The sequence below is a fragment of the Telopea speciosissima genome, chromosome 1 (genome assembly GCF_018873765.1).
Source record: "Telopea speciosissima isolate NSW1024214 ecotype Mountain lineage chromosome 1, Tspe_v1, whole genome shotgun sequence".
NCBI lineage: Eukaryota > Viridiplantae > Streptophyta > Magnoliopsida > Proteales > Proteaceae > Telopea > Telopea speciosissima.
This window is the reverse complement of record NC_057916.1, coordinates 12,926,383-12,949,149: the sequence shown is the minus strand read 5'-3', so window position 1 is coordinate 12,949,149 and position 22,767 is coordinate 12,926,383. Positions and strand designations below refer to the sequence as shown.

The following is a 22,767-nucleotide window of genomic DNA, read 5'->3' as shown; positions in this document are numbered from 1 at the left end:
CCAAATGTCCGGCATTACTTCTCTTTGGTAATGAATTTTTTATTCACCCAAAAAAAAGAGTTTGAGATCAAGGATATAGGAAAACTAAGATATTTTCTTGGGATTGAGGTCGCTCATTCAGCTCAAGGGATCTTCCTCTCACAATGGAAGTATACTCTTGACCATTTAACTGAAACAAGAATGTTGGGGTGTAAGCCTGTAGATACCCCTTTGGAGCCAAATACTCACTTAAAAGGTAAAGATGGAGATCCTGTTGATAAAAGCAACTATCAAAGACTTGTTGGTCGTTTGATATACCTATCCCACCACGGGCTGATATAGCATTTGCAGTTAGTGTGGTGAGCCAGTATATGCATGATCCTCATTCCACTCATCTAGAGACAGCATATAGGATCCTAAGGTATTTAAAGTCTGCTCCAGAGAAAAGTGTCCACTTCTCTCCTCAGGGTCACTTACGAGTTGAGGCGCACTGATGCAGATTGGACAGGATGTTCGGATGACAGGAGGTCTACCTCAGGATATTATGCCTTTGTTGGTGAAAATTTAGTGACTTGGCGGAGCAAGAAGCAAGCTTCAATTGCCCGATCCAGTGCAGAAGCGGAATTTCGAGCTATAGCCCATGGTATTTGTGATCTCCTTTGGTTTCAAAGGACTCCTTCATGATTTATGCATTCCTGTTGAGCTGTCTCTGCGTCTATACTGTGATAGCAAATCAACAATAAGTATTTCTCAAAAGCCAATTCAACGCAATTGTACTAAGCATATTGAGATCGATCGTCATTTCAATCAAGGAAAAGTTGGAGCAAGGAGCAATATGCATTCCATTTGTTCAGTCTGGTAATCAGTTGGCTGATATCTTTTCTAAGGGTATTAATAGTAAAAGTTATGTATCTATTGTTAGCAAGTTGGGCATGTTTGATATTTATGCACCAACTTGAGGGGGAGTGTTGTAAAATGGGTTCAAGGGTATTTTTGTCCTAGGGGTATTTCTGCCATTGTACCTATTCTAGAATGTTCTCTCATCTATTATAAATAAAGAGGGGTTGTGATCATAAAGTCGCAAGCCATTATTCTCAAATCTCCACAAGCCCAAACAAGACTCTGCTGATTGAGAAAGAGTTAGCATAGACTTCAATTTTCCAAGTTCAACAGTATGTGAGCAATGAAGAACATGCAACTATAGATTGTAATTCCAGAAATTTCTATAGACACCATTTGAGGATTAGATAGAGTTGTTAGATGCATAATCATTATTTATTGGATAAGCAAATAGTTAATGAAAAAATGAAAAACTAATCTCTCAGTTACAAATGTATCATTTACCATACCTCTAACCCGCGCAATGCCCCATAAACAGTATTTGCCTGCAACAAAAAAGTAAGAAAGGATATACTTAATTCAAGAGCAAAACCACCTGGACTAATCCCCCTCCCCCCCCCCCCCCCCCAAAGAAAAAAAAATCGCATGGTTATGGATGCCTCAATGAAATCATGCACTTATAACACAGATCAGTGAACAATAATTTCTTCTAACAATTTAGGCAAGAAGAAGCTCAATCAAAATTTCTACCCTAAAAAATTAATAATGCTTGCGTTCACATCACCAGTCATTCAAAACCTATGAATTCATTTCTGCCATGTCATGTCCTATTGATCAAACTACTATGTGCCATAGGAGATACAGAACTCAAAAATAAATTAATGTTATCAAGTTAAAAAATAAAATCAAACAGGTAGTGATTTACTATGAATCATTGAATCATTGAATAGCAGCAGATAAGAGTTCGAGAGGCATTCGTCTAAACAACTAAATTAGTGCAGTTAAGGATGTCAGTCATATCCTTGGATTCCAATAGGATAGTTGAAAGTGTTGAGACTTGAAAGCACCTGCCAATGTTCTTTTTAAGACATAACGTAAGACAGGACCATGCCTTTGAAGAGACAATCAAATGGCTTAATCAACAAATAAAAGCAAAATCAACAATAATTTTGCCTTTGAGGAGACAATCAATGGCCTCATCCCTTGTTTGGTCACGTAAGAAGTGCTAACGCGCATCCGTTTTCTTTGCAGGGTGCTACTGCGCCCAACCTAGGTTAGAGTTCCAAACCTCTGTTTGCACCGTTTGCGGGCTTGAAAGCGGCAACCGCCCTATAGAGTTTTGGTATCTGCAACAAACATTGAGGCCCTTTTTACTGCAAGACCCATATATAAGAAGGATAATGCAGTCCTTAAACCCGAATTCCAAAAATCAGAACTTAATCTCCAATACGCTGCTGACAGGCCCACTGTTTAAATGTGATTATCTTAGAAACTAGGGACCAAAAATATAAGTCTCAGAATTTAACAGCAGAAGATAAATGTCAACACTGAATTGTGGTGATTCAATAGAACATATTAGAAGACAGAATCAGGAATCAGACTTGCAACATTACAGGAAATCAGAATATCAACCAACCAGCACAAGAAGTAACATTAGTAATATCAGAGAAGACAGATCTGATTATGATAACAGAATGTTCGATGAACATAAATCTCAGATCTGAAATCAGTATCTGATGCAAACTATAAGAAGATCACAGGAAATCAGAATAGTAGGTTACCACATTCAAAGGAAAAAAGTTGGTTTATAAGAGTAAAAACTGATTAGTTCCCAGATTTGTTAACTTACTAGCTAGCAGGAACACCAGTGATTGATAAGATTACTTGCTGGTTCTGCAGATCAGTCAGTAGCTCGGAAAAACGAAAGAAGAAATAGGGAAGAGAGAAAGAAGTAGAAGAAATAAGAGAGAGAAAAAGAATCCTGCTAGTGCCACAACAACAATAACATAGCCTTATCCCTACTAAATGGGGTCGGCTACATGGATCATTGCTCTCCAAACAGCTGTATTCGAAGTCATACAAGATACGAGACCTAAGCTATGCATGTCTTTCCTCACCACTTCACTTAGGGTTATTTTAGGCCTGCCCCTGACTCTTTTAGTTCCTTCAATCTGATCACATCACTCCTCCAAACTGGAGCATCCCAAGACCTCCGTTGGACATGGCCATGCAACCTCGAACGACTCTCTTGTAGCTTATAATGTATTGGAGTTACTCCCAACTCAACTCTGATATGATCATCCCTCACTTTATCCTTCCTAGTTTTGCCACAAATCAATCTCAACATCCTCATCTCTACCACACTTAGTTTGTCTATATGACGCTTCTTAACTGCCCAACATTCCACACCATACATCAGAGTCAGCCGTATGGCAATCCTATAAAAATTTCCTTTAAACTTTAAAGGAATTCGCCAATCACACAACACTCCGGACGTACCTCTCCGCTTCATCCATCTTATTTTAATTCTTTGGGAAACATCATCCTCCAAATCACCTTTTTTATTTACAACAGAGCCTCGATATATAAAATAATCACTTTGAGAAATCTCCCACTCATCAATATTCACCACCTCCTTAACCATCCTAGTGTGGCTAAAGTTACACACCGTATACTCCGTCTTTGTTCTACTTATCTTAAGACCTTTTGACTCCAAGGTTGATCTCCATAACCTCCAACTTGGCGTTAATCCTTGTTTCTGTTTCATCCACCAACACAATATCATCAACATAAACTATACACCAAGGAACCGTATCTTGTATGTCTATGGTCAAATCATCAATGATAAGCGCAAACAAATATGGGTTTAAGGTTAATCGGTTGATCCTTGATGAAGCCCACTTGTAAGTGGGAACTCAACTCACTACCTTGGCCCCTACTGTTCTTACGCTAGTCACCAGTCACCACACCATAATACATATCTTTAATTATGTCCACATATTAAAATGGCAGTCTTCTCTTCTCTAGTATATGTCAGATTAACTCACTAGGGACTCTGTCGTAGGTTTTTTCTAGGTCAATAAAGACCATATGGATATCCTTCTAGCCTCCTCTATATCTTTCCAAGAGTCTCCTAAGTAAGAAAATAGCTTCCATCGTGGATCTTCTTGGCATAAAGCTAAATTAGTACTCCAAAATAGTAGTTTCCTTTCTCATGTGAGTTTCAAACTTTCAATAACCCTCTCATATAACTTCATTGTATGACATTAGTTTTATGCCTCTATGGTTATTGCAGCTTTGAATATCACATTAATTTTTGTAAATTCGGCACCACAATGGTTCTCTATTTATCTGGCATTCTCTTTGTGTTCATAATCGGGTTAAATAGCTTTGTTAGCCAAGATAAACCATAGATACCTAAGCTCTTCGACACTTTTATTGGAACTCTGTCTGGGCTTGGTACCTTGACTACTTTCATCTTTCTTAAAGCTTCTTTTACTTCAGACTAGGGGTGTCAATAGCTGGCCCGCACCGGTAGGCCCGACCAGTACCGACCGATGAAAAACCGTAACCGACACGATCGATTCCTAAATGTGTCGGGCACATAAACCGACCAATTAATAATCGGTCGTTCCCAATGCATAAGAGAAGGCGGACGGTCGCCTGACTGACATGAACGAACGCATGAATGAAGTCTTTTTTTATGAAATGACTGAATACATAATCCATTAAAATATTAAAACTTTCAACCGTCATGGCTCAAATACTAATGTATAATATGTAATAGTGAGGATAAGGGATTGTGATATAATATATTATAACTGAAAATAGTCGTCCTACACTCCCACCCACGTCACTTCATTTTACTTTTTACTTTTAAATTGCCCCACCGCAACCAGTCTTGAATACCCATATCCCCATAACCTCTCTCTCTTTTAGATCTGGAACTTCCAACTAAGACAAAACCCCCACCCTCTCTTATCTCTCTCTCTTTTAGATCTGGATTATCCCTCTACCTGTTCCAACTAACACGAATCATACGCGAGGAAAGAAGAATTGATTTGTTGAAAGGAGCAGAGGTTTCGCAACCCTCATTGAATACAACAGGGATTTGTATCTGTCGTTACCTCCCTATGTACATCCACAGAGCTCCGCTTCTACACAAAACACATTCACACTTGAGAGATCAAAACCTCTGCGAAACCCCCTCAGGGGACCCACAAGCCTCTACATCTCTCTATTAATCTCTCTAATTTTCATTTTTTTTTGTTGTTCTACTTCATTATCGTCTCTTCATCTAGAGTAAGGAGGACAGCAAGAGGCGTATTTCATTTTAAGCTGATAGAATCGAGAAGCTCATCAATCTCTGCAAGTAGAATCATACGGGACCCCTTACCAGCATTTTGTGTCTTTTGAAGCTCGCCAATCTGATACTCTGACCTCACACCGATTATGAACCGATAACCGACCGACCGAATATCACCATGTCCATGCCTAACCTTTCAGTGACCGATTCTATAAACAATCGGCAACGGTGCTAGGTTTCAAATTAGGGGTGCCCGATTAAGCCAGACCGAAACCGACCGGTTCCGACCGATTGATACCCCTACTTCAGACACCCTAATTTTGTGTATATATCTACAACATGTGGTGTCTAGATGTGTAACGCATCCTTCTGGGGCACTATTACTCGAAGATTCTTCATTTAGTAGGTTGTAGAAATACTTTTTTCATCTCTATTTAATGTCCTCGTCCCTTATTAGTAATCTACCATCTTCACTTTTAATACATCTGCATGATGGAAATCTCTACTCTTTCTTTCTCTTACTTTAGCTATCTGATAGATAGCTTTTTCCCCTTCCTTTGTATTCAAATTGTTATAAAATCTTCATATTTCCTCGCCCTTGCTTTTCCCATAATCTTCTTAGCTTCATTTTTGGCAAAATTTATACCTTTTTAGATCCTCGATCTCTTTAGTCCTTTGCCATGACTTAAAACTAGCTTTCTTAGTCTTAATAGTTGCTTGGACCTCATCATTCCATCACCAAATCTCCCTAGGGACATGACGTTTATCTTTTGATTTCCCCTAGTACCTCTTTAGCAACCTTCTTAATACAAACCGTCACCTCGTTCCACATCATATTAGTGTTGCTTTCAAAGTCTCTCTTTATCAGTGAATGAATTCAAGGAATCTCCTTTTAAGCTCCACCACCTTATCTTAGGGCAAATAGGCTCCCCTATCTTACGATTCTGCATAATGAGCCACATATCCAGGACCACCAACCTATGTTGTGGTTAGACTTTCCCCAGATATAAACTTACAGTCCTTACAAAACAATCTGTCTAACCTTCGTGTTAGAAAGAAATCTATTTGGCCGATATAACGCCCACGTTTGTAGGTGACTAAATGCTCATGTCTCTTTTTAAAAAAGTGCTCACAATGGATAAATCATAGGTCACCGCAAAGTCTACAGCTGAGGTTCCCTCTTCATTCCTCTCTCCAACTCCATAGCCTCCATAGACGCCTTCATAGCCTCTATGGTCTCTCCCAACAAGACCAACACTAACTTTCCACTCGTGACAGTAACAATAGCTAGAAACATTAATCAGGGTTTAGAAGGGAAACTTAAAATACAAAGACAGCAGACTAGGTAACAAAAGTTTTTTTTCTATCAAGCACCGGAGAATGCTCACAATCAACACATCATCTGAAACTCTCGTGTTTATGTTTAGAGATGCAAACCAATCTTCAAATATTGAGTTTCATGAGTTAACTTTTCATAAGAAACAAGAACAGCATTCTATCAGAATACCAAAATACAAGAATATCCAAATGTTATAATTACTACGAAGTTGTATACTTTTACTTACTCGGAAACACATAGGCTAAAGCTCCTTAGTTACCTCAATTGTGGCATCACCAAAGATTGAAAGACCATCTTGTTTGGCTACATATAGAGAATAGCTCTCGTCCACACCCAGATGAAGCTGCTCAGAAACAATACCATATCCGAATAAGTACAACATAATCAAACAGTGAGTGAGAATTAGAAATGACAGCAGGATTTTTTTTTTTTGGGGGGGGAGGGGGGAAGTCAGGATAATCTCTTGGGAATCAAGACTCACCGTTTCATTGTCCGACTCTACAAGGATTCTAATCTTGCTAAGATCATATACAGTTTTCCCTCCGGAACTGTGTTTAAATATAATCTCTCTATACCTCTGAAACGCCTCTCGGATAATGGAGGAGTCTCCGCCATTACCTCCGACTTCGAGCGAAAGACCGGGATCAACGGAGATGGTAGCGTTGCCATAGCTGAATTGTGAAGGCAGAGGCCATAAATAAACAAGAGAATCATCTGATTCCGAGTTCGACTTGAGCCCTAAAATCCGCCCTTCAACTGTAACACCAAAAGATGCATAGAGAATACAGAGAAAAGCAAGAGAGATGAGAGCGGAACTCAGAAGTTCGTTTGACATCTGGTGGTCGTCACAGATGTTCCAATTAAGGGAAATTCAACTCAGAACTGGTAGGTGGTAGCCTTCCGAGTTAGAAACTCTTATAGTGGACTCGAAATTCATAATTGGGAAGGAAGTCGGAAAAGACAAAGAGAAGGACATGACATTAGTGTGACGACAGAAGACAATGACATTAACTTAACGATTATCATATTTGATTCGATAATTGAGTTTGAACGTACAAAGAGTAAATTTTACAACACTTCGAGTTCAGAGTGGTCCGGCACTCAGCGGTGACCAAAAGGGATTAAACAAATTAAAAATCCAGCTACGCATTCATATTACATTACAAGGAAGCAGTTTTCTGTACGGAAGTGTGTACTCTACCCAGCACTCCCATGTGTCTCTCTATCCTCTCTGACGAGAAGAGAACATCTAGTAGGGAACTAGACTGCACTGTAGATACATCGGATCATTCCACAACTTCAAATTCACTTTGACTGATGTATAGGCTCGAATCACTTCGATCGGATTGAACCAATTTTGGTCCGATAATAAACCAAATCAAAACCAAACCATTAACCCAAAAGTTGGTTTCGCTTTTAATCCAATTTGAATCAGTTTTTTATTGGATTAAATTAACGGGTTCTTATAGGTCCATTATTGTCTGCAACCGTTTCGTTTTCTCATATAAATATTAAAAAATACTAAAAATAATGGTTTTTATCAACTTTTATTCGGGATCAGCATCTGCCAATTCCAATTTGGATCGAACCCAATCGGCCAATGTGATCCACTTTTTTAATCTCCTAAAATGACATTACATATGCACACACAGCTTTTTTATAAATCATAAAATGTGTTGCATAACTCCACTCTGGAAAGGTATTTTTGACCTCATATTATCATAGAATAGGAGGTAAGAATTACTGTTGACATTTTTTCCTCACAATTGGTGAAAGAAAACTTAATCTAATAGGGCATACAATTTCTCTTAATCTATGGTGAAGAGAGAATCTCTTCATCTAGGTAGATCTGATCGTTTGATTGGATAAGGGTATTTCAGACTTTCAACAATAGAAGGTGTGAGTTAATGATACATTCACTTTTCCTAGAATCCAATCATAGCATCAAATCACCATCAATGAAGATGAAGCTACAATGAAGAAAAAACTAAATTCATCACTATTGACCTTTTACAAGTTGTCTTAATCCTTACGATCTTCAAGAGCTATGGTTTCAACATCACTATGGGTATATTTTAAGTTTCGCCTCATCGAATTCTGAGGCTTAAAAAGAAAATACTGGAATTGCACTTAGATGGAGATGACAAAACCATAATCCATCTGGGTTGTATGTCATGCCGCTCATCTTTTCTCTATGAACTCCTTCTTGAGTACATCCTCTAGCCACTGGAATATTAGTGGAAATGCTCCTGTAAAAAAGAAAACAATAAAAAATGACTTCCAGACCCAGTTGCGTACAATGAAATGAAGTAAAATAAAATTTTAATAGTGCAATGCAATGAAATGAAAAAAAGGAACTTTTCTATGGGTGTTTGCTTAAAAGAGGAAAAAAAAATGTTCTGAACTTCATCTAGGTTCAAAACCTATTAAAAGGTCCACTAGAGGTCAGAAATTGTTGAGGAAGATGCTTCTTTGGCTCTTGAACTGAATCATTTCCTTGTTATCTGAAAAGAACTTCCAAATTATGAAGAAGGAAGCTTGATCGGAATGAATCAGATTTTTTTCTTTTATGATTGATCGGTATAAACATCAACAACTTCAAATTGGATCAGTATCTCCTCAACAAATAATTTAACTACATGGCAAAGTGATGTGACAATTTTGACTGTTGCATAGTGGATAGACAAGTCAACGTTTGCATAGCCACCTACCAAATTTCAGGATCAAATTCAATCAAATACCATCCCATGCATGCAATTCATCCTAATATTTCTCGAGTTGTCCATGTGTTTCCATTCACCCTCTTGTAGTCCTAGTTTTATTTTGCCACTTGAAAAATGCAGTTCAGGCAGAAACTTGACATGTATGGGGAGACCTTGGGGTCTACCATAAACAAAATTTAGACCCTATCCGATCTATCATATGGTAGATATTTGGCTATGTTCTGGAAACATTTGCCCATCTTAAAAAAAATCTGCTGGTTTTAATTCACTTTGACTATTACTTCAACCAAATGGACTTCTAACATATAAACTAAAAAACCGCATTGCAAAAGGGAATAGGATCCTCTTTTCATATCTTTCTAAGCTCATGCTTCGCTTCTTCCCTTGGAAGGCATGAAAAGGCATATGTAGTGATAGGCATATAAATACATCGGACAAGCTTTAATTAGCCTTCGATTGCATGAGTGAAACATGAGTATGGAAAGGCATAAGCAGAGGATCCATCCCTGTTGCAAAGACAGTTTCCACCAATGATCTGGTTGAAATGCATTTCATCAACCGACACATGCAAGGAAACTGATGTGCAATAGCCACCTAATTATAATAGGGAAGAATTTGTTTTCAAGGCTAGCCCTCTACACGGTCCATATATCCACCATGTTTGTAATAATGTACCACATCAAGATCATTGCATAAGGAACAGGGAAACAAGTGGGTAACAACCTGATGATGGATTTTGTCTACGATTTAATGATCCTCTCACTAAAAGCGTGCCTGGGATTTGCTGGAAGACCTGATGGAAGGAGTCATCAAAATGCCCAAGACATTACCAATCACAAAAGATTAAAGATTAGGAAGTAACACTAGTATCGACATTATACCAAATCAGGGGGTTGTGGAACTTACTGAGACACGGAAACATAGTCCATCCAATGGTGGCTGCAAATTATTTGGGCCGTTGGATCTTTCACAAATAAAGTGGCAGTTAATTGCTCCATCAAAGTCCAGTACCCCATTTTTCAGGACAGAGTCACAGTAAGCGCTTGATGCAGTGACCTGTGGAAAATGAAATTGTGTTTCATATTAGCTAATAAGAAATCCATCAGAAAGCCTTCTGTTCAATTTATTAATGGTGACAAATCTTACATCAACAACAAATGAGGAGGTATTCAATTTACAAGATGCACCACCAGAAAGGAAGAAGGACTCCACAGATTTCAGTACATCTATAGCACTGAACTGACGTTGAACACCCTGAAATAGATAATTACACTATCAGATTAACATGCAAAAAAAAAACATATATTAACTTGAGATCAACATAAAATCCTTCTTTTTTATTTTGGATAAATTAAAATGTAGCATTTATTTAAATAAGGGGAAAAAGGAATGGAACATACAGCTAGAGGCTAACACGAGCAATCCCCAAAGAAGAGAAATAACTACAAAAAGGAGGAAGATCCTACAGAGGAAACAACCTAGAAACCTCATTCCCAGCCAAGGAATCCACTACCTTTTAAGTTGCTGTCCAAGTCCAGTTGAATGACATATTCAAGGTGGACTCCAAAGCTTTAGATTATCTAAGACAATGAAATCTCCTCCCTCTTAGAGTTGCAAGTCCATACAACACAAGTCTCCACCAGTGAGAAGGTTTCCAGTCCCCAGTGAATAAACCTACCAGTCATTGAAAGATAATAAAAAGTTTCCTATACAACCACTCGCTCACAACAAGGGCCACGAAATATGCTCGCATTGATTCTAACAGATTTTGAATCTTTCGCTTTCAATTTACTATCGTTTTTATTGGCTGATCCAATGGTTCCCTCTAGAAAAATGTGTGTGGAGTCTAGACCAACCATGAATCTTCTATGATTACAACTATTAAAAATGTTGCCATGCTGCTCCTTTTCTTCAGAATATAATGCAGTGCGGACCCCAAAATAGGAGTATCCAGTGGGAGATCAGCTTACGACAGCATCAAAGGGAATGAAGACAAACCAGAATTGAAAAATATCAGACTATCAAAGGATCCAACCTGGTCAATATACTGGTCAAATATTCTATTAGGTGCAGGGGAACAAACCGTCAAAATTCTAAACATTACAATAGTCAGATTTTAAAATATGTCAGAATCCTTCCTAAGATATGAAACTGAAATTTCTGACTGGGAACCAAAATTTGACAGCAGGAAATTTGTAATTTCATAACAGATTCAGTTAAGAGACTGATATGCTGATTAAGCAGCAAACAGAATCCTTAACTGAAATAAAAAATCATAATGGAAAGATCGATCCAGAAAATAGAAGATTTTGCAGAGAAAGAAACAAACTAGGACTCTTGAAAACAATAGGATTATATTGGGTTTTTTAAATTGAAACTAAATACAAAGTACATGATCAGGAACCACCACCTGATCTGCAGGGCTGGAGCCATGAGGCGGTTACCGAGCTCAATAGGGGTTTATAGGGGTTTGTTTACTAGTTTGAGGGTTATTTTTGTCATTTGTTATTTACTGTTTTTTTTCCTTTAAATAATATTTTGATCTTCCCAACTCTTCTTTCTTTTATTTTGTATATTTTCTCCCTCCTGCTGAATTTCATCTGCAGCCATCCTCTGTTTCTGGCGGCATTGGCAGTCCAAAAAATTTAAATCCAACTCTGCTGACTCTTCTCTTTTCTGCCTGAGTTTTCGTGTGTCGAATATACTCCTATGGAAACTTAACCTGCCCAGTTCCGCCCCAGAAGAATGTCATAGCGCTGAGACTCGACCCAGTTTCAGATCTGATTCCCGAACCTTCGCTAGGTTCAGTTTCAGCAATTCAACATTATTTTATTATTTGTTATTTGGGTGATTACCAGTTGGGATCAATAAGTCTTCAAGTTAGCGACCTTGCCCTCAAGTTTCAGATTGATTAGCCTTCAAACGAATGAGTTCTCACTCCTGAATCAAGCCTGGGTCTCCACTGTTTCTATATGAATCAGTTTCAGACCAAGGAAGAAGGATAATCTTCTTAATTACAAAGGATCAGGTTATAATACACATAACCCCTACTCTTCTGATTTTTTGTTTTGTTTTGTTCCACCTTCGTCTAAAATTCCAGAAAAGCATTCTTTCACAAAATTTAATTACAGTTCTGATCCAAGGCCCTTTATTCCTTCAAATAAAGTCCTAAATTGTTTTAATATTTACAGAACTGCCATTGACCATATAATTTTGAGTTACTTTCATCTTGGTGGGCCCATAGCAACCCAAAGCAAGGTATTGGGAACCCAGGTTGCAACAAACAACCACCAGTACCGTAACTTTAGAATCACCACAGCAAGGGGTTCGGAATCACCACAAAACCAAAAGGTTGAAAGCCAAATCCATTATTTAAATTCGTGTACAAGGTTGTAGACCCTTACAAACTTGTATAAAAGGCGCAAACTCAAAAGAGGAAAAGCCTAAACCAAGGACCAATCATGAACTGATAAGATAACTTAAACTAAGAAACTGAAATAATAAAGAAAAGAGCCTGAAACAAGGCTGGACTCTTAGAAACCTATTCCATCCTAACTAAAACACTTATAACAAATACAATAAAGAAATAGAACTCTAACTAGACTTACTTATAAAGTAAATCCTGTATTCATTACTCCTACCCATATTTTATGCTCAATAAAGTGGCCCATTACAATAAAAACTCATTGGACCAAAGGCCCAACATGTATATAACCCAACCCAAGGCTTATTTTCACTAAAATAAGCCCACTTCTAAGTTTCATCTGCTTCAGAATCATTTGAACAAATTTTAACTTCTAAATAATTACTTAATAACACAAGTTTTCAACCTTTCTACTTTTAAATTTCTTTATTTCTTATTTATGGTGCTTTTGATGTCAACAGGACCAACTACTACAAACTCGTGGCTTTTGCCCTAGTCAACTGGTGATATTGGTTTCTGAACCCTTCCTTTTGCTGGGAGAGAAACTCTCATCAATAGAGAAGGGAGAAGGTATAACAGGCAATTTGCACCCTGATGTGTCCACATGTTAATGAGCATAAATTTAAGGTCCACAGGCAATACAGTCAAATAAGCATGTTGAAGTATTAGCGTTAGGGGCAGTTTGGTCTTTCTCTTTCTTTTCTATCGGTTTTTGAGTCCTTTGTAATGTTGGTTGGTTGTAGGGGCATTATTGTCCTGTCTTTTATTATGTTTTAATTATAAATAAAAGAGGGACAGACCTGCGGCTAGAACAGAAATGTTGGTTGGCTGTAGGGGCATTATTGTCCTATTTTTTTATTATGTTTTAGTTATAAATAGAAGAGGGACAGACCTACGGTAGAACATTCTGTTCTAGCCGCAGGTTCTCTCCCACCTTTGGAACTTGCGTGCTCCTCTTCCTCTCCTCTTCTCTTCTTTCCCTTCTTCCTTCTCTAGTTATTCTAGTCTGGTTATAGGATTCTGATGATTCTAACAAAGCATAAAAGCTTAACATTAGATAGGGCTCTACATTTATATGCCGAGACAGGTTTTGCAAAACCAGATAGGACCAGCTGTCACTGTTTAGAGAATTGAATGCTACAGGTGGCATTCAAGTCCAAGGTTACAACCTCTTGGGGGTCAAGAACCATTGACTGGTCAATGGACCTCATCCAGGGCCAAAGTTTCACTTTGAAGAGGAATTTCTTTCAAGGCCATTCTGCGGACAAAAGACTGAACTTATTGTGGGGCCCACACGGGAGCTGCAGTAGCCTTGGGCTCCACTCACAGGTTTCTGTTGACTATGTCTTAAGATTATTGGCATCATATGGCTAGGAATAATAGGTACCTAGCTGTTGATTAGTTTTTCAGTTATTAAGTCAAGGCCATTTTGGACAATTTGCGAGAATGGGTCAGGGTCTGCTCTGGTCATGGGATTATGTTTATTTTGAGTTGGTTTGGGCTCAGTCTTTACTTGGTTTTATGTTAGGATCTATTTCCTGAACCCCAAGGGTCACTTTATAAATACATAATCACTTCACCAAATAAAAAAACACTGAAGAATTTTCGAGCAAATGATAACCCTCTCATTCTCTCCCAGCTTTTGAAGTGTCATTACCTTTTCACTTCCACCTCCATTCTCTTGCTTTATTTTCCAGTCTTACTTAGATCAGTGATATTCAATTCGTACATACCCTAAACTAATACCCTTCTTTCCCATCTGATGTAGATATTTGATGCAGATTCATCACCAAACTGGGCTTGCTTAGGAATAAGTCTAGGATTAGGTTGTATACATGTTGGACCTTTGATTTCATGGGTTTTCAATGTAAGGCCACTTTTATGAACCTAAAGTATGGGTAATGAAGTTACATACGGGATTAGCTAATTTGTTTCTTTATTTAGTTTATTTTTAAGTTGTTTAAGGTTAGTTCAATTGAACCGGTTCTATATTGTTCAGTTTAAGTTGCAAGTAATTGTTAGTAAGTGTTTTAGTTGGGCTGGATTAGGATTCTATAAGTCCAGCCATGTTTGAGTCTGTTTCCTTTATTATTTCACTTTCCTAGTCAGTTTAGGTTACCTTATTAATCAAGGATTGGTTTAGGCCTCTTTCCTTTTTAGAGTTTGAGTCTATTTTTGAAATTTCTATATAAAGTTGTAAAGAGGGAAAGCATGGTATACGAATTTTATAAACAAAGTTGCTGCTATTGCTGCTCCTCTTCTCCATTGATAAAGAAACCTTGTGTTTGATCGAGGAAGAAGGAATTGGTGTTCGATCCGATTGACACCTTACGGTAGGAAGCCCGGGTGGGTCATTTGGTTTTTCTCTACATCCTCCATACTGATTTATTACTTTGAAGTCCTGAAATCAAGGTCTACCATCAACAAGTAAGTTTAAAACTGAAAAACTGCAACTAGATCTTCTTCCCTTCTAGAAGGTTACATGTTACGTGTTTTTCATGAGAATTCTGCCTAGCCAAATCTAACCATTAGAACCTGCTGAAACTTTGATCAAATCATCTTCAAACCTTAACAGAGACTCGATCCAAGTTTCATATCCATCCACTCAGCCAATTGTCTGAAATTACCTCTTTTTACCCTTTTCTCCTATCTCTACTAGGATTCCTAACTCCAGAATTAACCATCTGATTTTGCTGTAACTTTGAGCAACTTTTCTCCCTTACCTAATCCACATTCGACCTAAATTTTAAGCCCATTTAAAAACCCGATTTCCTATTATCAATATTTTCCCTAATCTGAACTATCCTTTGATTAAAAGATTCTGTTTCGTTTCTGGTTTGCCATTTAGCATCCTTACGATCTTGTCCTAATCGCCGGTAAGTCTCCTTATTGCGATCGATGTTCCATCGCGACCTCCTTTATTGGTCTGAGTCATCTGATCAACTTGATTCGGTTGGGATTTTGATCCGGTTGGTGTGCCGACATCCTGAATGGACGGACTCTGAAGTCTGCTTTTCCCCAGGTGCGCTTCAACCCTCCGATCTTGCCCCACCAAGCTCTGGGAAATTGGCTAAGTGCACCCCTACCAGTATGTAAACATACTTCAATCAGTTTGACCATGGGCATAGAACAAAAGATGGCTTTGGAGGGAATTCCTAGTTAGTGCGTGCCATCAGGACCATTTTGTGATGATTGGAAAATCTGGACAGTCCAAACCAGATAGTCGGACCATCCAAAGAGCTGAAAACTACCATAGGGAGGAGGTTGAGAGTCGAACTGATGACCTCAAAAAACCCTAAGTGAAATTTGATAGCATGCCGAATGCCTACTTTTTCAGGATTATAGCTCTTAAATTATTTAATTCTTCCACATTCTTTTATTTAAAGGATCACTGCCCGGTCTAGATGTTAAGTGCACTGACCTCTTGGGCCAGAACAGCACAAGCAATCCCCACCACTTTTGAAAGAAACAAAAAAAGTAGCCAAGCACTTTATGTAATATGCTACATAACATGTAATTGTACAATAATTAATTGTTTCAGTCTCATTTGGAACTGGTTTCCAAAAATGTGTTCTGGAGATTATTAAACAGTAAAGACCAACATTAAAGTTTCAGAACTCAACTCAATTAACACTACAGTCTTTTTCCTACTCTAGCCAATTTTACAAAACTGTATCAACTAATTGATCAAGCCATTCAAGTATAAAAACAGCAGTTATTTGTCCTGCTAATATTATGTGATGATGAAACTCCTACAGTAAGATATCCTCATTTAGAACTGGCTTCTAAAACATGTTTTGGAGTTACTTGAAATTACACAATTATATCAAGTAATTACCAAGCCATTTAATTATGTAAACTGCAGTTTTGTATGTCCAACTAATGAATAAGAATGATCAAACATGAAATCGCCAATACTTTGAGAGGAAAGAGAGTACTTGGGACATAACAGCTCATAAAGCAATAACCAGATTATCAGAAATTCATAACTGCATAGTGAAAGGGTGAAAACACCACACAACCAATAATTCATTATCATCTACTAGTAAATTACACTGTGAAGGGCTGAAGGTAATATGATCATAAGACATAACAAACAAAATATGATCCAAAGGCCTAAAAAACTGACTAACAAGATTAAAATTCAACCACTAAATCTAGGGATTTTGAGAATTAAAAGACTTATGTCTTTCATGGTGTTAATAGACTTGAGACCTAAGCATTCCTAAGAAGCCAAACAACTCAAGCAGACTCCTTTGCATTCATATTTCACCTTAAATCTGGTGGTTTTGAATCTCATATCCCCTCAAGAGAATTCAAAATTATGAAATTAAACCCACCTTTTAAACAAATGAAATCAACTCTCAGAATTTTACAAGTACGTGACCAACATCATAAGCTCTGATACAGTCATTGTAGATGTCAATTCAACTAAGAACCACTCTACAGTAGAATCAATGATAGACCAGAATTGATACTCAAAATCGTTATTCAATTGTTGGACAGAATAAAAGATCGATCACTTTGTTCAGCAGCAGATTTACTCATGGATCGTAGAACTTGTAGCAGATCACACAATGCAAATAAAAAAAAAGGAAAAAAATTAGAAGATCACAGTCATCACACAATGAAAATTTAAAAAAAAAAAAAAAAAAAATAGAAGGAGGATAATTTGGATTGAGCCTCTCTCTCTCTCTCTCTCCCGAGTCTCTCACCCACGGCCTCTCACCGTACCTGTCTCTCACAGGAGCTGTCTCTCACAAAGCAATAATCAGATTTCATTCATCTATAATCGTTGGCTGATCAATACAGCCTCTTACATTTATATATAATTAAAGCAGGATAACAAATAGTAACTCCCCTTTTGGCCGTTGGGAGGATTACAAAATAGAAATTAAATGTAACTAAAAGGAAACAAAGGACTGAAATAGAAACTTCTAAACAAAAGTTAAGCCTTCTTTCTAAATCTGAAATTAGAAACCAGTACTAACTTGCTAAAACTGAATTTAGAAACTATCTAATCTCTTATTACCACCAAACTAGAAACTAAAAATAGAAACAAGGTAAACTAACATATCTAAACAAAAATCAGAACAAAGCTGTCCATATATGCCGCAAAATCATTGTTCACGTGAACAGTAACTCGGGTACTGTTCATGTGAACGGTATTTTTCCTTTCAAATTTCTGTCTTGATCCCTTCTTTTCCTTCATGCTTCTATCTGTGGGGCTGCCTTATGTATGTTCCATTGAACCAACAAAAACATGACACATCATCAGAAACCAGGCTGCCTCTCGCAGCAGTTGAATCCAACAACTACACTGGACTGGTTTTGGGGCTTGTTCCTGAGGCTACACATGGACCTGTGATCTACATGAGTTATATAACATTGTTGAGAGGTTAAAAACTTAAAATGTTGTCAACAAATTCACTGAGTAAAACAAATATTGTGTAAAAACTAACAGCCACCCCACCAAGCCCAACCCCTTTCCCTTAATATCTATGTTTTCCCCAGAACCCAAGGAGATTCAGTTACTCATATAGTGTCCTCCTCATGCCGTGCTTAAAGTTAATCATCAGGTTACTGCGCTCCATAATGGAGATCGCTGCTAAGATAATCATTCTTAAAAACCAACCTATGTTGCCAATATAAAAGGGCTCCGGAGTCAGAATCTGACATCATGCATACACGCAATATAAATCCGTAACTGAAATTAATGATTCACATGTAATAAGCACTATATTCAATTAAACAGCGAGACAATCTTATGAATTGTATCACATGCACATAGACGAGTACAAATAGATGTGACAATTTTATTGCTGACATGCTGCAGCTACAAAAAATTCATACGGCAGTCTGTACAAATTTAATTTGTCTATAAGTATGAACCTTTCAGAATTGTTGCACTGGAATATTTGGAGTTTCAGGGACCAAAAGGTGTCTGACACAAAAACTTCTTCCATTTTAGAGCAATCCATGCAACAAGAATCCAAGTGTATCCATTTAGAGCTGTAACAAATAACTACTGATAATCATTAAAAGCTAATTAAATCTCAACTGCAGCATGGCTTTCTAATATCCCAAGGACTGTAATATGCACAGACAGATGAATACAATCCTTTCTTAGTCCCTCTCACCATCAACTGTATCTTTGAACAGAATATCTGAATTCTATGGAGTAAAGGTAGGGAAGCTGACATTTCCCCTATGAATCCATTAAATTCATGTATATAGAGTTGGCATCTCCATTATTATACAGGATAACAAAACACATGCCAGCTGAAGTGGATAGCAACAAAAATTGAAGTGAAAAAAGGAGAACAATAAGCTCCTCCAGTCCTACATCTTAATGTCACCTGTTGTACAAGGGTGAAGTGTAAGTATTAGGTTATCGAACTATACATCCTCCATAGCTTCTCCTATTTGATAAAGTTGGGAATGTTCATGAAGACTACTCAGGCGGTTGGATATGATCAAGGTACAAAGTAATGAATAACATTATGAAGCTGAAAAAAATTTGGGAAACATAGAAAAACCTTGAAATCCTATTGTTGACAATATATGATTAAGTGTGACCTCATAAGCATAAGTTTTCTATTCATCTTTGATCCGGTTGGTTTAATACCAGTTCCGACAAACCAAATGACATCTTTGATAGACACTTCTATTTTCAGTAATCAGTACCAGACTACCAGTTTCAGCAATCCACTCACACAAGAGTAATATATGACTAGAACCAGAATAGGTCTAATCCCAAGCAGGATCAAATAGAAAATCTCCAAAGAACAAGAAAGAGAGCAATGGGATCCAAAAGAGAACAATACGATCTCAAAAGAACAAGAATGATGAGATCTCAAAAGATAACCAAGAGACAAATTGGTTGGAGGAGAATGAGATGATCTCAAATCGGTAACCACAAGTGAATAAGATAAATAAATAATAAAACCCACAAAATTGTAACTTGTTGAAGCAGCAATGATCTTGATGTGGTAATCTTCAAGAAATCGATGTGACACTCAGTTGAAAAAAATTCCCAAAAGCTTGTAACACTCTTGAACTCGATTTGACTAAAACTAGGGTTTGGAATCAAGAACCGATGGAAAGGGATGGGGAAAGGTTGGGGTTGGCTATCTCAGGATTTTCAACATTGCATAAGCAAACTTTTCTGTTCATTCAAATTCGTGTACAATGCTGGCCTCCCTTACAAACTTATATAGAATACTCAAAAATAGACTTAGACACCAAAAAGGAAAGGCCTAACCCAATCTTTAACTAATAAGGTAACCTAAATTGACTAGGAAAGTGAAATATTAAAGAAAACATACTCAAAATAGGACTCTAACTAAACTAATGAAGTAAATCCCGTTTTTCTACTTCCTAACCCTATTTGAGGCTCATTAAATTGGCCAATTATAAAGTAAACCCATGGGATCAAATGCCCAACACATACATAACCCAAGCCAAAGCTTATTTCCAATAAATTAAGCCCCTTAGATGACTTATCTGCATCAAAGAGACATCTAGTTTCCAATTAGTGAGAGCATTAACATTTTATGAAGACAGAGATGCCCTCAGTCACAGCTTCAAAGATCACATAGTGCAGGCTGTGCAACTAAATGGGATTCTTTAAACTGATGAAAATAGAAAGAATTATCTAAAAAAATGATAGCATGAAAGTAGTTACAGGCAGACATGGTCTTCTCGAATGCAAGCTGTAAGAATGTCTCAGACCTCAAGCATGAAGGACAAGTTATTCTTCTCTGCCACATGGGATGATATCAACTTCTTAGAAGGAGACATGAAAGACCACGCAATACCCCATCGACATGTTTGTCCTTGAGAAAATTCAGTAGTCTTCACTATGGTGACCCCCACCTCCCAGAGCTTTGAAATTAGGTAATTAAGGTTAGATTTCCTCCCAATCAATGAAGTGTACCACCTATAACCACATCAGTGAAGAGTATGACAGGTAAATGTCTTCCCTCTTTCATCAAAAGTACTTAGACTGAAGGCAACAGAAACTACAAAAAACATAATAAGATGTTACCGGAAAGATTGCTTTAGGACAACACTATCCTCGATAATACGAGTGATAAATGCCTTTTCTCCACCAGGACAAACCATCTCCTCATGTGTCCCACCACATGATGTCTTTGGATTTAGTCCTGCTTCCTCCATGCTCTCGAAAAAGGGAGGATTACACATACAGAAGTCAAAACACTCACCATCCTTGACAACACCAAGAAGTACAGGTGGTCCATAATAACCCTTCGTTGTATCTGAAACCACGTCCTGCGAATCTGGGTCTAATGCTTTCTCACAAGATATCTCTGATGTGCCTGCTTTGGCTTCACCAGAAACCAACTGATCATTACAATTTTCTTCCCTCGAGCAGGTCTGCCCCATGTCTCCAGCCTTCCTAATTTCAATCAACTCTGATAAATGTAGATTATTCTTAACATTCCTTTCCGCCCACTCTAGTGCAACATCAGTAAAATCTGAAACCAAGTTTATCAAAATTAGTGCCCTTGTAATAAATGTTTGATGTTCAAGCAGCATAAAAATATAACCAGAATGCAACTTTGCAAAAGATGCTAGTGCCCTTGTAATAAATGTTTAATGTTCAAGCAACAGAAAATTATAACCAGAATGCAACTTTGCAAAAGATGCTAATGATACAACCACAATGCAACTTTGCAAAACATGTTAGCATATGGAAAGGACCAGAATGCCCACCTGACCCAATAAAGCTCCAACCTAGAAGAGATGCACCAAGAAGTGGGTATATGCAGTTCGCTCCAGTTCCAATATCGAAGCCCTTAACCTTATCTTTATTGGTTTTAGTATTCGCAGTGACTTCTAATGATAAAAGATCTTCAATCCAATGGATGTAATTGGATCTGTTAGGTACGGTAGGACAGAGTTGCCCATCAGGAATCCACCTGCAAATTGGCATTAGCAAATTTAGTATCTATTAAGAATTTAAACAGTCGCAACTGAACGATGGAACCCTACACCTTCAAATCGTAAACAAGGCCAATGCAATAGTCTTTACCACCCTTTTGTCGGGATTTTTTGCTTTTTTTTCTTTTTTCTTTTCTTTCTTTTAAGAAAAAGAAAGAATAAGGAGTAAAGAGAAACATCAAAAATCCAAATAGAAACAAATCATTTTAAAGCTATCAATTAAAAGAAAGATACAGAGACAGAGGTTCATTTTTCCCCTCCCTTCAGAAAGAAGAAATAAGGAATAATTCCATTCTTTAGTTACATTTCGTCGCCCAGAAAAATAGATGTTTTCAATTGAAAACAGCAAAGAAGGTGAGCCTCGTGATTAGTTTTCTACTGGACCTCTTTTCCACATACCGAGTTGGAGAGAGTCACCAGAACCAAAACAGAAATTTACCATTCTCGAGCGGAATTTTAAAATTGTAAACCTGGAATAAGGGATAAACCCTAGTGTGACTAAAGTCTACAGTCGAGAACATGAATTCCTAAAACAGGTACAGAGAGAAAATCCATAAAACACCAAAATGCTTTTAAACGGGAGATTACCATTTGACACTGTGATCATGATCAAGTAAGACCCTTGTGAGCTCTCTTGTGGCATTAAAATCGGTCCAATCGATCTTAGGCCGACCGTCTTGAGAATAGAAGACGTAGGGTTCAAATGACGGGTATAGCGACGCCAGTAGACGAAAATCCGGTGCATTCGCGAAATATTTGTTGCGCGGATGAATGGTTGGACGTTCTAGTCTCCTTCGCTTCTTGCTCGGCATCTTTCGGTATCGTCGGAATACGTATACGGCGGCAGTTCTCAGTCTTCCGACCGTTTAATTTCCCGCCATTAGTAGAGGCTGACCTACAGAGAACGGGATCGGTGAGGTGTGTTTGAATCGTGCAGTTCAGCCTATGAGCATTGATTGGTAGCAAGAATACCACTGACCCCGAATCCCCCTGGCCTAGCTAATTGCCATGAGGAGTACCCCGAGACCTGTATAAGAATAATAAGGTGAACCCGTGGTCAGTAGGTTTGGGTAAAGCAAAGAAAAATTATGATTGGGTAGGGTACAATGTTACATGGTTTAAGGTATCGATATCGGATCGTCTGATACAGCTGATACTGTACGGTTTTAAAGGTGACCGATATTAATAC

At 37.8% G+C, this 22,767-nt stretch overlaps 2 protein-coding genes across 3 annotated transcripts in view; both read right to left on the bottom strand.

Annotated features, from left to right (window-relative positions):
• The window catches only part of LOC122672882 (beta-hexosaminidase 1), a 58,725-nt gene extending 51,391 nt beyond the window's left edge, over positions 1–7,334 (bottom strand). For both annotated transcript variants that reach the window (XM_043870399.1, XM_043870390.1), the window contains exons 1-3: positions 6,946–7,334; positions 6,724–6,807; positions 1,329–1,364 (exon numbers count right to left, since the gene is read on the bottom strand). In XM_043870399.1, the coding sequence (XP_043726334.1) occupies positions 1,329–1,364; positions 6,724–6,807; positions 6,946–7,299 (474 nt within the window). In that variant the 5' untranslated portion in view covers positions 7,300–7,334. The remainder of the gene's footprint in view (positions 1–1,328; positions 1,365–6,723; positions 6,808–6,945) is intronic.
• Positions 7,335–8,533: 1,199 nt separating this feature from the next.
• LOC122648798 (U6 small nuclear RNA (adenine-(43)-N(6))-methyltransferase-like) lies at positions 8,534–22,480 on the bottom strand. Its single transcript, XM_043842025.1, has 8 exons — positions 22,167–22,480; positions 21,351–21,556; positions 20,662–21,112; positions 20,346–20,553; positions 10,334–10,441; positions 10,094–10,243; positions 9,911–9,980; positions 8,534–8,713 (listed from the first exon to the last, which is right to left on the bottom strand). The coding sequence occupies exons 1-8, from the start codon at positions 22,388–22,390 to the stop codon at positions 8,646–8,648; spliced, it is 1,485 nt and encodes a 494-aa protein (XP_043697960.1). The 5' UTR covers positions 22,391–22,480; the 3' UTR covers positions 8,534–8,645.
• Between the last annotated feature and the right edge of the window lie 287 nt (positions 22,481–22,767).

Bases quoted from the DNA above. Each gene is read 5' to 3' on its own strand.
- LOC122648798 (XM_043842025.1), bottom strand. From the start codon at position 22,390: ATGCCGAGCAAGAAGCGAAGGAGACTAGAACGTCCAACCATTCATCCG. The intron at 21,557-22,166 runs GTAATCTCCCGT...GCCAATTTGCAG, and splicing joins CATGATCACAGTGTCAAATG to GTGGATTCCTGATGGGCAAC. The intron at 10,442-20,345 runs GTCTGAGACATT...TATCTATTTCAG, and splicing joins ACTTGTCCTTCATGCTTGAG to GGTGTTCAACGTCAGTTCAG.